Source organism: Staurois parvus, unplaced genomic scaffold (assembly GCF_062004578.1).
Source record: "Staurois parvus isolate SC_StPar_1 unplaced genomic scaffold, SC_StPar_1.0 ptg000338l, whole genome shotgun sequence".
Lineage (NCBI taxonomy): Eukaryota > Metazoa > Chordata > Amphibia > Anura > Ranidae > Staurois > Staurois parvus.
In genome coordinates, this window is record NW_028318134.1 from 1,213,256 (window position 1) to 1,228,187 (window position 14,932).

Sequence of the window (14,932 nt, forward strand, 5' to 3'; positions counted from 1 at the left end):
TTTTTTCCAACTGACGTCAGGACCTTTTCCACTCCCAAAAGATACAATCTGGCCCCCCTAAAGTCTGTGAGTAAACTAGCCCTTTGTTTAGAAAGTTTGGAGACCCTTGCCATAGTATATCATCGTTTATGAAAACAAATCACACATTCAACCACCTGAATCCTCAGGCCTTATTTTTCCTATTACATCTTAAGTCCCAGAGAATTTTTTTTTCAATAAAAAAACAAAAACACACTATGTGAATAATATATATATATGTACTATAGAGATTAGTGCTGTTCCGTTAGGCTCTATACTGCATACACCGTATATACTACACCAATTTCCATCGATAGAAATCGCCATGTCCTGGGCACAATGTTACCATATAAACCACCAATGTCGTGCCATAACATATTCACGTAATACACATAAATATGGCAAATTAATATTGATGTTAAAAAGTCTCAATCTTACCGTATCTTGTGCAAAATGTTCCACAACAGCCAATACTTCTCCACTCAATGCACAGTATTTCAGAAGAACAGAAGAGGGGGAAGTGCCATAGTGCAGTAATGATTACATTTTATTACCATACAAAAAAGCACTCCTCTACACTCACTTGTATCATGAAATTCAAACGCATGTGTACGCTGCACATGCTGAAAGTGACATCACCAGAAAGCCCCACTAACGCGTTTCGCCCATCCGATGGGCATCTTCAGGAACTTGCGTTAGGTGAAACCCCCACAACTGGCTTCCTTCCAGCAGCAGCATGGCTTTGTCCTTGGCACAGACCTAGCATGGCTCCTACCCTGGATAGATGACGCGGACATAGAATTCCCGGCTTCAGGTACATTTACCGATTGCATAAGAACGTCTGAATTCAGGTTTAGCAGATTACCCACCACCTGATCCTCCCTCCTCCCCCCAACAGCAGTCCCGCTCACCATACTGTCAGTGGCACTACAATTACCTGAAGTCCCATTATCAGGAAAAGTCCTCTCTTCAGAAAAATGTACTTCTTTAGTGTCCATGCAGCACTCCAGCTATGTATCCTTGTGGCACTCCTGTCCTGCAGTCTTGATGTCCATGCGGCACTCCTGCTCGGCAGCCTTGATGTCCATGCGGCACTCCAGCTATGTAGCCTTGTGGCACTCCTGCTCGGCAGCCTTGATGTGCATGCGGCACTCCAGCTATGTAGCCTTGTGGCACTCCTGCTCGGCAGCCTTGATGTCCATGTGGCACTCCAGCTATGTAGCCTTGTGGCACTCCTGCTCTGCAGCCTTGATGTTCATGCGGCACTCCAGCAATGTAGCTTTGTGGCACTCCTGCTCGGCAGCCTTGATGTCCATGCGGCACTCCAGCTATGTAGCCTTGTGGCACTCCTGCACTGCAGCCTTGATGTCCATGCGGCACTCCAGCTATGTAGCCTTGTGGCACTCCTGCACTGCAGCCTTGATGTCCATGCGGCACTGCAGCTATGTAGCCTTGTGGCACTCCTTCCCTGCAGCCTTGATGTCCATGTGACATGCCTGCTCACCAGCCTTGATGTCCATGCGGCACTCCAGCTATGTAGCCTTGTGGCACTCCTGCTCGGCAGCCTTGATGTCCATGCGGCACTCCAGCTATGTAGCCTTGTGGCACTCCTGCACTGCAGCCTTGATGTCCATGCGGCACTCCAGCTATGTAGCCTTGTGGCACTCCTGCTCGGCAGCCTTGATGTCCATGCGGCACTCCAGCTATGTAGCCTTGTGGCACTCCTGCTCAGCAGCCTTGATGTCCATGCGGCACTCCAGCTATGTAGCCTTGTGGCACTCCTGCTCGGCAGCCTTGATGTTCATGCGGCACTCCAGCTATGTAGCCTTGTGGCACTCCTGCTCGGCAGCCTTGATGTCCATGCGGCACTCCAGCTATGTAGCCTTGTGGCACTCCTGCACTGCAGCCTTGATGTCCATGCGGCACTCCAGCTATGTAGCCTTGTGGCACTCCTGCACTGCAGCCTTGATGTCCATGCGGCACTCCAGCTATGTAGCCTTGTGGCACTCCTGCTCGGCAGCCTTGATGTCCATGCGGCACTCCAGCTATGTAGCCTTGTGGCACTCCTGCTCTGCAGCCTTGATGTTCATGCGGCACTCCAGCTATATAACCTTGTGACACTCCTTCCCTGCAGCCTTGATGTCCATGCGGCACTCCAGCTATGTAGCCTTGTGGCACTCCTGCTCTGCAGCCTTGATGTCCATGCGGCACTTCAGCTATGTAACCTTGTGACACTCCTTCCCTGCAGCCTTGATGTCCATGTGACATGCCTGCTCAGCAGCCTTGATGTCCATGTGGCACGCCAGCTATGTAGCCTTGTGGCACTCCTGCTCGGCAGCCTTGATGTCCAAGCGGCACTCCAACTATGTAGTCTTGCGGCACTCCTGCCCTTCGGCCTTGATGTCCATATAACACTCCTGCTCGTCAGTCTTAGTGTCCATGTGACTCCTGCTCTGTGTTCCCCCAGCCACCAGGCACTACTGTATTTGGATCTCCGCCATTTCCTCCTGCATGCCTTGCCGATTGCAAGGATTCATCAGAAGATGCAATCGTTTCCTCTGTAGCAGCAGAGGAACATCTTCCACACAACGAGAGAGATTCTCGAGGGGCACTTCCTCACCAGCACGTCCTTTAAATGACAAGGCGCCAGCATGTCCTCTGTTAGCAGACACTGTAGCACTGCCACCATCTTGAATTTTATAAGCCTCAGCTTTTCCTTGACATCCTCCTCCTCATCTTCATCCAACAAGTTGGTGGAAAATCGAAATTTTCTGCCACTCAATGGAGATTCCATTTCCTCAATGGCCTGAAGCATTCTGCCATTTCCTCAACCTCCTCCTGAGATGACCCAGGCTGTTTGGGAGGGAGGGGGGCAGATAGTGACTGTGCGACAGATCTAAGGACAGGGATAGTACTGGGGCCACCACTTGAAATCACTTCCATACTGTCACCGTTGCTCTTGTATCCACCATCTGGCTGCTGGAACAGGAACTTTTCTTCATCTGCCGGAACCTTTCCTCATTCTAATATTTTTCTTTGAACATACCGCTGCTTTCCTTCAGAGAGGCGACCAACTTCTGCTTCTTCACTGCTTCCTCTGGAGACTTCAACTTGAGGTCTTACCTCTTACTGCTCCAGTTCTTGTCAAGAAGAGTTTCCTTTTTCCTGAATTCAGCTTTCAGGATAGCAAGCTTCCCTTCCTCCTTAGCTATATGGAGGTCAGATCCAGTCCGATGTGGGGGTACAGTAAAATAATGTCATGGGGGCAGAGGATGGGAGGTCAGAGGGTCAGAGGACAGGGGTCAATGCTGGAAGGGCAGAGGGCAGGGGCACAGATCCTTCTCCCATCCTTGAATTGCACATAGCCTGGGCATAGGCAACAGAGCTGCTCCTCCCCACACAATCCTTAACTGGGATCAGTGGAGTGTCAGTCAAGAGCAGTATAGTGTCAGGCTAGGGCAGTCATGTCAAACTAGGACTTAAGAGTATCAGTTTAGGATGGTATCGTGTCAATTTAGAGCAGCATAGTGGCAGGTTAGGGTAGTATAGTGGCAGGTTAGGGCAGTACAATGGCAGGTTAGGGCGGTATAGTGGCAGGTTAGGGTGGCATAGTGGCAGGTTAGGGAGGTAGAATGGCAGGTTAGGGTAGTATAGTGGCAGGTTAGGGCAGTATAGTGGCAGGTTAGGGCAGTACAATGGCGGATTAGGGTAGTATAGTGGCAGGTTAGGGCAGTACAATGGAGGATTAGGGTAGTATAGTGGCAAGTTAGAGCAGTACAATGGCAGGTTAGGGTAGTATAGTGGCAGGTTAGGGCAGTATAGTGGCAGGTTAGGGCAGTATAGTGGCAGGTTAGGGTAGTATAGTGGCAGGTTAGGGCAGTATAGTGGCAGCTTAGGGTAGTATAGTGGTAGGTTAGGGTAGTATAGTGGCAGGTTAGGGTAGTATAGTGCTGGGATGGGGTAGTATAGTGGCAGGTTAGAGTTGGCTTTGGGGTAGCACAACTAAAATCTAGGGGGGCATAGCCCACCCCAGCACCCCCCTAGATCCAGCCATGCAGTATAGTGTCAAACTAAGGTGGTAAAGTATCAGATCAGGGTGGTATAGTGTCAGAATAGGGTTGTATAGTGGCAGGTTAGGGTTGGCTTTGGGGGGGGGGGGGCACATCTAAAATCTGGGAGGGCATAACCCACCCCAGCACCCCCCTAGATCCGGCCATGTATACGGCAACATTTATATACCACACTGTTCTGAAAAGCTTTTAAGGACTCACCCTGCATAGGGCCAAGTCAAGGATCCCTGGAAGCTTGAGCTTGTCTCTCTGGAGAGCTCCCTGCCTTCATCTTCCCCAGCCCACTGCATCATGGCTGGGGAAAGGGCTGTAGGAGAGCCCCAGGCTTGGTGCTGCTCCCAGAACAGAGTGAGCCAACAACACCTTGCAGAACATCACCAACTGGTGCTAGCTCAGTGTTCTCTGTACAACACTACGGAACATGTCAGAACTATATGTACAGCTAAAATCAATGTCCTGCTTTCATACACACCTTTCATGTCTCTTCCCACTGAACTCCTGCGGCTGTCGGGGGGAATAGGAGACCTCCTGCAGGCAGAAAATATATATTTTTTAAATTAATATTCCACTTCATGTCATCTCCAAAGGAAAGGGCTCTGTGAGATCTAAGACCTTACTGGAAACCAGAACATCCCTGAAGAGCTCGCACGCCTCATCTGCAGGGCTTTATGAGCCGGATCTAGCCTTCCCCCCATAAAGGGTAATCAGCGGAAGGGTTTGTATGACATATCTGCCTCCTCTGCACACAAATGCAAAGACTCGATCTCTTTCCTGGAGAACGTATCTAGGGAGCAACACAGTCTGATGCCACAGATGAAAAGGTGAGGGCATATTGGCAGAAGTATGCTCCTCAGCTCCACCTATAGGCCAAACTGTGCATGGGCAGGATGGATGCCTACTGGAGGAAGAGGCCATGGAGAAGGTGGGTGCTTGGCCAAGGGGCCTGCCACCCGCTCCCCTGACAAATGGTGAAAGACACATACAAGGGGAGCGGTCCCCCAATCCCCAAGGGGCCTGTCACCCGCTCTCCTGACAAATGGTGAAAGACACAAACAAGGGGAGTGGCCCCCCAATCCGCCAAAGGGCCCGCCACCCGCTCCCCTGACAAATGGTGAAAGACACACACAATGGGAGCGGTCCCCCAATCCCCAAGGGGCCTGTCACCCGCTCTCCTGACAAATGGTGAAAGACACATACAAGGGGAGCGGTCCCCCAATCCGCCAAAGGGCCCGCCACCCGCTCCCCTGACAAATGGTGAAAGACACATACAAGGGGAGCGGTCCCCCAATCCCCAAGGGGCCTGTCACCCGCTCCCCTGACAAATGGTGAAAGACACAAACAAGGGGAGTGGCCTCCCAATCCGCCAAAGGGCCCGCCACCCGCTCCCCTGACAAATGGTGAAAGACACACACAAGGGGAGCGGTCCCCCAATCCCCAAGGGGCCCGCCACCCACTTCCCTGACAAATAGTGAAAGACACAAACAAGGGGAGTGGTCCCCCAATCCCCAAGGGGCCCGCCACCCACTTCCCTGACAAATAGTGAAAGACACAAACAAGGGGAGTGGTCCCCCAATCCCCAAGGGGCCCGCCACCCGCTCCCCTGACAAATAGTGAAAGACACAAGGGGAGCGGTCCCCCAATCCCCAAGGGGCCTGTCACCCGCTCCCCTGACAAATGGTGAAAGACACAAACAAGGGGAGTGGCCCCCCAATCCGCCAAAGGGCCCGCCACCCGCTCCCCTGACAAATGGTGAAAGACACACACAATGGGAGCGGTCCCCCAATCCCCAAGGAGCCTGCCACCCGCTCCCCTGACAAATAGTGAAAGACACACACGAGGAGAGCGGTCCCCCAATCCCCAAGGGGCCTGCCACCCGCTCCCCTGACAGATGGTGAAAGACACACGCAAGGGGAGCGGTCCCCCAATCCCCAAGGGGCCCGCCACCCGCTCCCCTGACAAATAGTGAAAGACACAAGGGGAGCGGTCCCCCAATCCCCAAGGGGCCTGCAACCCGCTCCCCTGACAAATAGTGAAAGACACAAACAAGGGGAGCGGTCCCCCAATCCCCAAGGGGCCTGCAACCCGCTCCCCTGACAAATAGTGAAAGACACAAACAAGGGGAGCGGTCCCCCAATCCCCAAGGGGCCTGCAACCCGCTCCCCTGACAAATAGTGAAAGACACAAACAAGGGGAGCGGTCCCCCAATCCCCAAGGGGCCTGCAACCCGCTCCCCTGACAAATAGTGAAAGACACAAACAAGGGGAGCGGTCCCGCAATCCCCAAGGGGCCCGCCACCCACTTCCCTGACAAATAGTGAAAGACACAAGGGGAGCGGTCCCCCAATCCCCAAGGGGCCTGTCACCCGCTCCCCTGACAAATAGTGAAAGACACAAGGGGAGCGGTCCCCCAATCCCCAAGGGGCCTGTCACCCGCTCCCCTGACAAATAGTGAAAGACACAAGGGGAGCGGTCCCCCAATCCCCAAGGGGCCCGCCACCCACTTCCCTGACAAATAGTGAAAGACACACACAAGGGGAGTGGTCCCCCAATCCCCAAACTCATGGAACGGACACTATGAAGGCCTCTCCTAGTTGGTGGGACATGAAAGGTTTAGAAGTTTAGCTCCCAGAAGCTTGAAATTAAAATAAAAACTGTTTTAGCCGACAAATATACAGAAACAGCGATGACAGCGGAATTATGGTCTCCCGTACATTGGAACAGTTTCCAGAGACAACTTTCTGCTGGACCCAATCCTCACCTTTTACCTCCACACTATGGGGTGTTTCTATACAAAAAAAAATTTTTCAAAAGGTATTCATCCAGAGAAACTGCTGCTACCAGGGGCGGACTGACAACTCATGGGGCCCCCGGGCAATAGGAGATCATGGGGCCCGTGTCCTCACCCACACTCAAACCACACCCAAAAAAAGCCTATGAAAGGCACCAAGGGCATCTCATGGAGTCCCCCACTGATCCCGGGCCCTCGGGCAGTGACCGAGTTCCCAAATGGTCAGTCCGCCCCTGGATGCTACATTGGTTTTGTGCGAATGGGGCAAAATGAAATGTTCTCGGGCTATTTCCTCTACAGGTTGAATGTTACTCATTCCTAAAAAATAGTGTGTCTCGTGAAACTGCCACATTATGGCCACTAGATGGAGCCGACGATCACTGGAAATAAGTATTTCTTTTCTGTAGTCCTCAGCTCCATCTGGTGGCCACAATGTGACGTTTTCCTATTCACTTTATTTGTTATGAAAGATTAAATATTTGATTTGCAGAGGAAATACCCCGAGAACATTCGATTTTTTGCCCCGTTCGCACCGTGCAGAAATGTACCATCAGGTTCTCCGGACTAATGGCTATACAAATTTATTTATAATAAAATACAAATATATATCCAAGTTTCATGAATGTAATAAAGAGCTTTACTATTTGCTGTTTGCTAACACCGCGGTCAATTTAGAAAAAGCCGCAACGGCGCAAAATCTCAACACCAGATTAAACAGCGACACGTACGGGACGGCGAGCTCCTGCGTAGACATGATGGTGTGGGAGGTTGACGTTCGAGGCAAAACTGTGAAAGATGAAAGCAAGATAGAAAATCATTAAAGCAGACCTGGCATTCATTCCAGAAATCATAATACTCATAGAATATATCGGGGTGGGGGGATGGGACATTCTGTAGTTTTCTCTTTCACTTCTCTCCTGGCTCCTATAGAAAAGGATATGTAGGGAGGGGCTGGGGAGCTGGGCCAGCATAGACAGTAATCAGATACTCTACTGGGGATGTTACCAGGAACTCTAACATGAAACTTTAATGCCGAACCCACTTTAACGTTTAAACAACCCTAACATTTATTTCTGACCCTAACACTTACCCCCCCCAACCTTATCACCTAACCTCCCCCAACACTTAACCCCCCCCCCCAACTGTATCACCTAACCTCCCCCAACACTTAACCCCCCCCAACCTTATCACCTAACCTTCCCCAACACTTAACCCCCCAACCTTATCACCTAACCTCCCCCAAACACTTAACCCCCCCCCCAACCGTATCACCTAACCTCCCCCAACACTTAACCCTCCCCCAACCTTATCACCTAACCTCCCCCAACACTTACCCCCCCCAACCTTATCACCTAACCTTCCCCAAACACTTAACCCCCCCCCAACCGTATCACCTAACCTCCCCCAACACTTAACCCCAACCTTATCACCTAACCTCCCCCAACACTTAACCCACCCAACCATATCACCTAACCTCCCCCAACACTTAACCCCCCCAACTGTATCACCTAACCTCCCCCAACACTTAACCCTCCCCCAACCTTATCACCTAACCTCCCCCAACACTTACCCCCCCCAACCATATCACCTAACCACCCCCAACACTTACCCCCCCAACCATATCACCTAACCTCCCCCAACACTTACCCCCCCAACCATATCACCTAACCTCCCCCAACACTTAACCCCCCCAACTGTATCACCTAACCTCCCCCAACACTTACCCCCCCCAACCATATCACCTAACCACCCCCAACACTTACCCCCCCCAACTGTATCACCTAACCTCCCCCAACACTTACCCCCCCAACCTTATCACCTAACCTCCCCCAACACTTAACCCTTAGTATACAGTATGTCCTATCACCTAACCTCCCCCAACACCCCCCCCAACCGTATCACCTAACCTCCCCCAACACCCCCCCAACCGTATCACCTAACCTCCCCCAACACCCCCCCAACCGTATCACCTAACCTCCCCCAACACTTAACCCTTAGTATACAGTATGTCCTATCACCTAACCTCCCCCAACACCCCCCCCAACCGTATCACCTAACCTCCCCCAACACCCCCCCAACCGTATCACCTAACCTCCCCCAACACTTACCCCCCCAACCATATCACCTGACCTCCCCCAACACCTAACTCCGTGACTCTTGACATACAGCACGCCAGTGAAGTCAGTGGTGCCATATATAAATCTTGGATACATACTTATGTTTCCCGACGGTCCCTTCATGACTATAAAGCTTGATGATGGGGGGTGGTACTGGTCTCTAGAGAAGAAAACAAAGCAGTCAATGGTGGTAAGGAGGCGTCACCCTCACAGTGATCCTGTTATAAGTCAGGGCAACGTAAACTCAGCAAATATGGAAGATTAGAAGACCTGCAGAGGTTACCTACAGAGAGCTGCACCTCCAAACCTGCACCAGGTCCAAGATCTAGGCGGCTGAAGTTACATGCGGATCTCAGCTTTTCCTGTGAAGGTCGATGTTCAGCCCGCCTCCAGAGCCTCCCTATTGGTCCTTCAAATGTGATGAGTAAAAACAGACCAACAAGGAGAGAGGGGGTGGGGCCAACCTTGACTTTCAGGGAGAAATGTGAGCTTTACACGTAACTTCAGCTACTAATGTTGCCATGATAGAGATCACGGAATGTCATGTACATACATGCATGTTTTCATCATGTTCATCACATGGTACAGCTGAGGTCTGTGGAGGATAGAGGATGCTCCAAACACACATAGCATGACAGCTCCAGGGTAATGTGATGGTAGGTCAGCGCTGCAACTCCTGTCTGTTGGGGAGTTTGTGGTGTCACTGCCCTCTTGTGTGTTCCATCTCCTTCCTATACATTCCTCATAATATAAATAATAACCCAGCACAGGGATGGTGGGAACCCCTCATAAAAGGCACAGCGGGTGTATAGACCCGGGAACTCAGCACAGGGATGGTGGGAACCCCTCATAATGGGCACAGCTGGTGTATAGACCCGGGAACCCAGCACAGGGATGGTGGGAACCCCTCATAATGGGCAAAGCGGGTGTATAGACCCGGGAACTCAGCACAGGGATGGTGAGAACCCCTCACAATGGGCACAGCGGGTGTACAGACTCGGGAACTCAGCACAGGGATGGTGGGAACCCCTCACAATGGGCACAGCTGGTGTACAGACCCGGGAACTCAGCACAGGGATGGTGGGAACCCCTCACAATGGGCACAGCAGGTGTACAGACCCGGGAACTCAGCACATGGATGGTGGGAACCCCTCACAATGGGCACAGCGGGTGTACAGACCCGGGAACTCAGCACAGGGATGATGGGAACCCCTCATAATGGGCACCGCGGGTGTACAGACCCAGGAACTCAGCACAGGGATGGTGGGAACCCCTCATAATATGCACATCAGGTGTACAGACCCAGGAACTCAGCACAGGGATGGTGAAAACCCCTCATAATGGGCACAGCGGGTGTACAGACAAGGGAACTCAGCACAGGGATGGTGGGAACCCCTCATAATGGGCACAGCGGGTGTACAGACCCGGGAACTCAGCACAGGGATGGTGGGAACCCCTCATAATGGGCACAATGGGTGTACAGACCCAGGAACTCAGCACAGGGATGGTGGGAACCCCTCATAATGGGCACAGCGGGTGTACAGACCCGGGAACTCAGCACAGGGATGGTGGGAACCCCTCATAATGGGCACAGTGGGTGTACAGACCCAGGAACTCAGCACAGGGATGGTGGGAACCCCTCATAATGGTCACAGCAGGTGTACAGACGCGGGAACTCAGCACAGGGATGGTGAGAACCCTTATAATGGGAACAGCGGGTGTACAGACCCAGGAAATCACCGCAGGGATGGTGGGAACTCCTCATAATGGGCACAGCGGGTGTACAGACCCAGGAACTCAGCACAGGGATGGTGGGAACCCCTCATAATGGTCACAGCAGGTGTACAGACGCGGGAACTCAGCACAGGGATGGTGAGAACCCTTATAATGGGAACAGCGGGTGTACAGACCCAGGAAATCACCGCAGGGATGGTGGGAACTCCTCATAATGGTCACAGTGGGTGTACAGACCGGGGAACTCAGCACAGGGATGGTGAGAACCCCTTATAATGGTCACAGTGGGTGTACAGACCCAGGAAATCACCGCAGGGATGGTGGGAACTCCTCATAATGGGCACAGCGGGTGTACAGACCCAGGAAATCAGCACAGGGATGGTGGGACCCCCTCATAATGTGCACAGCGGGTGTACAGACCCAGGAACTCAGTACAGGGACGGTGGGAACCCCTCATAATGGGCACAGCGGGCGTACAGACCCAGGAACTCAGCACAGGGATGGTGGGAACCTCGAATAACCTTTGTGACCTCCAGGTGGCATTGTTCCTTTGTCAAGCTTTATAGGGGTCACCCAGCATCTAACAGGCAGGAGGAAAATACCACATTTGACCACTAGATGGGGCTAGGTATGATAGGAATTCCCTATAACACCTATCGCCACCTAGCTGCCAAATGTGGTATTTTCATGTAAAATAAATGATGGACATTCGCACACAAGACATAGCCTGGCTACATTTATTTTTTGCCCCATTCGCTCAGAACGGAAGTACATGCTCCTGTACTGGGCAAATGACTATGCAGCTCCGTAGCGCCATTGGTCAGCGTTCTCTCGCCGTTGACTTGTGATCACATTCATGATTATAGTTTGGCAGAGATTCGTATCATTGGTGTGTATGGTGAACCCCAATCAGACAGGCGACAGGTGAACTTACTTGTCTTCGTAATATCCGGTCTCCGTGATATGAACTGAAAGACAGAGAAAGTTGTTAAATGAAAGCTGAGGCTCAAGCTGCCTTTACTTGGCCGTCCCTGGTGCCTCCCTTCCCCCACACCAACATGATAATTATAGATCTATACAGGGGCGGACTGACAACTCATGGGGCCCCCGGGCAATAGGGGATCATGGGGCCCCTGTGTTCTTGCCCAAACTCAAAAAAGCCTATGAAAAAGGTACCAAGGGCATGTCATGGGGCCCCCTACTGACCCCGGGCCCTCGGGCAGTGCCTGAGTTTAAAATGGTCAGTCCGCCCCTGGATCTATAAATAATATATCATGTCTGTTAGGCCCCAATCACGCCTGTTCGACACGGCTTTTTAGCGTGTGTCATGCAACAGCATAGGGAAGCGTATTCACATGAATGGGTTTTCCTACGCCTGACCAATGCGCCAAAGTAGCTCAAGTACCACTGAGCAAGGAGCATTTTGCCACATTTTTCATTAATTGTGTCGCTAAAAAAACGCAGGCCATTTTTTGCTTTACGGCGCTGTGTTACTGTAACCGACAATTGTGCGGTCGTGCAACGCCGCACCCAAATGAAATTTACGTCTTTATTTTCCCACGAAGTGAGCTTTCTTTCGGTGCTGTTTGATCGCCTCTGCGGTTTTTTTATTTTTTTGCGCTATAAAAAAAAGAGCGACGATTTTGAGAAAAAAAAACATTATTTCTGACTTTTTGCTATTAAACGTGTCCAGTAAAAAAAAATTAAAAAATCAAATTTCGTCATAAATTTCGGCCAAAATGTATTCTGCTCCGTGTGTTTGCTGAAAAAAATCCCAATACGTGTAAATTAATTAGTTTACGTGAAAGTTATAACATTTACAAATGGCGGTCAGGGGTGGTCAGGGGCGGAATGACCACTCATGGGGCCCCCCGGCAATAGGGGATCATGGGGCCCCTGTGTCCTCGCCCACACTCAAACCACACCCAAAAAAGCCTATGAAAGGTATCAGGGGCATCTCATGGGGCCCCCTACTGACCCCGGGCCCTCGGGCAGTGCCCGAGTTCTCGCATGGCCAGTCCGCCCCTGATGGCTGTATATATACTGGGATTTTTTTTTTTTTAGTTTTTACTAGTAATGGTGGTGATCAGTGACTTATAGCGGGGCTGCGGCAGGCATTCTGACACTGGGGGGGAACTGACTTGGTGTCACTGACATCCCCAGTGACACCCCAGAGGTCAGGACTCTGTGCAGGCCAGTCAAGTTCCTCCACCCCAAACTGGCTCCTCCATGTCTTTATGGACCTTGCTTTGTGCACTGGTGGGCAGTCATGTTGGAACAGGAAGGGGCCATCCCCAAACTCTTCCCACAAAGTTGGGAGCATGAAATTGTCCCAAAATGTCGCCATAAGAGTTCACTGGAACTAGGGGGCCAAGCCCAACCCCTGAAAAACAACCCCACACCATAATCCCTCCTCCACCAAACTTTACACTTGGCACAATGCAGTCAGGCAAATACCGTTCTCCTGGCAAAGTTGAGATTGCCGTTTGCGTGGTTAGTGCCGGGACGTGGCTCGGGCTTTTTTTTTTTTTTTGCTGGAGGTTTATTTTTGGAGCACCTATAAATAGCACCAATTAACACACCACTGTCTGGGATCACATAAGGGGGGAGCGGATGCCGCTCAAGACCAACCCCGGGAGTCCAGCGCGTTGTATATGTTGAGTGGTCTCAACACCGCGCTAGCCACACCCACTGACGCATTTCACCGCGCCCAGCGGGGTTTGGTCACAGAGGCTCTTTTACTTATCTGGCTTTCCAGTGGTGCCATTAAACGTCACCAGGGGCGAACTGAGCATTTGGAAACTCGGGCACTGCCCGAGGGCCCGGGGTCAGTAGGGGGCCCCATGAGATGCCCCTGGTACCTTTTTCATAGGCTTTTTTGAGTCTGGGCAAGGACACAGGGGCCCCATGATCCCCTATTGCCCGGGGGCCCCATGAGTTGTCAGTCCACCCCTGAATGTCACAGAATGAACACACCACTGATTGTCATTATACTGCTGGGCTGGTATCTGTGCCTGAAAAGGTTGCTCACCCCCGGGGGGAGCACTCTGCCCGCTACTTACCCCCCAGCAAACAGACCCGTATAGGCAAAACCTCATACCTGGGATCTTCCTTCTGCAGCCGATACACAGGGTGGTGATGACAATGACAGGAAGGACTAAGGCCACAGCCCACAGGGCACCTGCAGAGTCCATGGCACGGGCCTGGAAAAAGAAAAATGATTCAACATCTAATTCTACAGTTTTAGGTTTTAAGCACTTTCAGCAGCCGGTTTAATCGTTTACTGAGTACGCAGCTTCCTTATCTTTTAATACTTGCCCATGTTCTAGTTCAAGCTGGTGCCCATGATCACTAACCCAAGCTTCCTGTTTCAGGGTGGCTCCTTTCTCTTGCAGCATCCTAGGGAGCCACCCTAGAGTTGTGTCTTCCTACACTGTGTGGAGCAATAGAATCACACAGCCCCATAGCTTAGAAGGGCAACAGACTTCCATGCCTCTTCCCTCCTTTTTTCTTGTAGCTAACAGGCTGGTTGCAGAATACACTGTCCATTGTTAACTGTGAAGAGCGGAAGTTCAGGGAAGCAGCACTGAACCACCAGCTTGAACGTTGCAAAGCAATGTGGTGGATCTGTCCTGCCTTGTATCAATGGTTCAGGCTGGTGGTGGTGGTGTCATGGTGTGGTGGATCTATCCTGCCTTGTATCAACGGTTCAGGCTGGTGGTGGTGGTGTCATGGTGTGGTGGACCCATCCTGCCTTGTATCAATGGTTCAGGCTGGTGGTGGTGGTATCATGGTGTGGTGGACCCATCCTGCCTTGTATCAATGGTTCAGGCTGGTGGTGGTGGTGTCATGGTGTGGTGGACCCATCCTGCCTTGTATCAATGGTTCAGGCTGGTGGTGGTGGTGTCATGGTGTGGTGGACCCATCCTGCCTTGTATCAATGGTTCAGGCTGGTGGTGGTGGTGTCATGGTGTGGTGGACCCATCCTGCCTTGTATCAATGGTTCAGGCTGGTGGTGGTGGTGTCATGGTGTGGTGGACCCATCCTGCCTTGTATCATTGGTTCAGGCTGGTGGTGGTGGTGTCATGGTGTGGTGGACCCATCCTGCCTTGTATCAATGGTTCAGGCTGGTGGTGGTGGTGTCATGGTGTGGTGGATCCATCCTGCCTTGTATCATTGGTTCAGGCTGGTGGTGGTGGTGTCATG

The 14,932-nt window shown here is 51.7% G+C and overlaps 1 protein-coding gene across 1 annotated transcript in view; it reads right to left on the reverse strand.

Moving 5' to 3' along the window:
• LOC149457036 (uncharacterized) overlaps positions 1-14,932 on the reverse strand; it is an 84,335-nt gene that overhangs the window by 19,915 nt on the left and 49,488 nt on the right. The window contains exons 2-6 of the mRNA XM_089684149.1: positions 13,827-13,929; positions 11,661-11,694; positions 9,091-9,152; positions 7,604-7,661; positions 4,561-4,616 (exon numbers count right to left, since the gene is read on the reverse strand). Coding sequence (XP_089540275.1) covers positions 4,561-4,616; positions 7,604-7,661; positions 9,091-9,152; positions 11,661-11,694; positions 13,827-13,920 — 304 coding nt within the window. The 5' untranslated portion in view covers positions 13,921-13,929. The remainder of the gene's footprint in view (positions 1-4,560; positions 4,617-7,603; positions 7,662-9,090; positions 9,153-11,660; positions 11,695-13,826; positions 13,930-14,932) is intronic.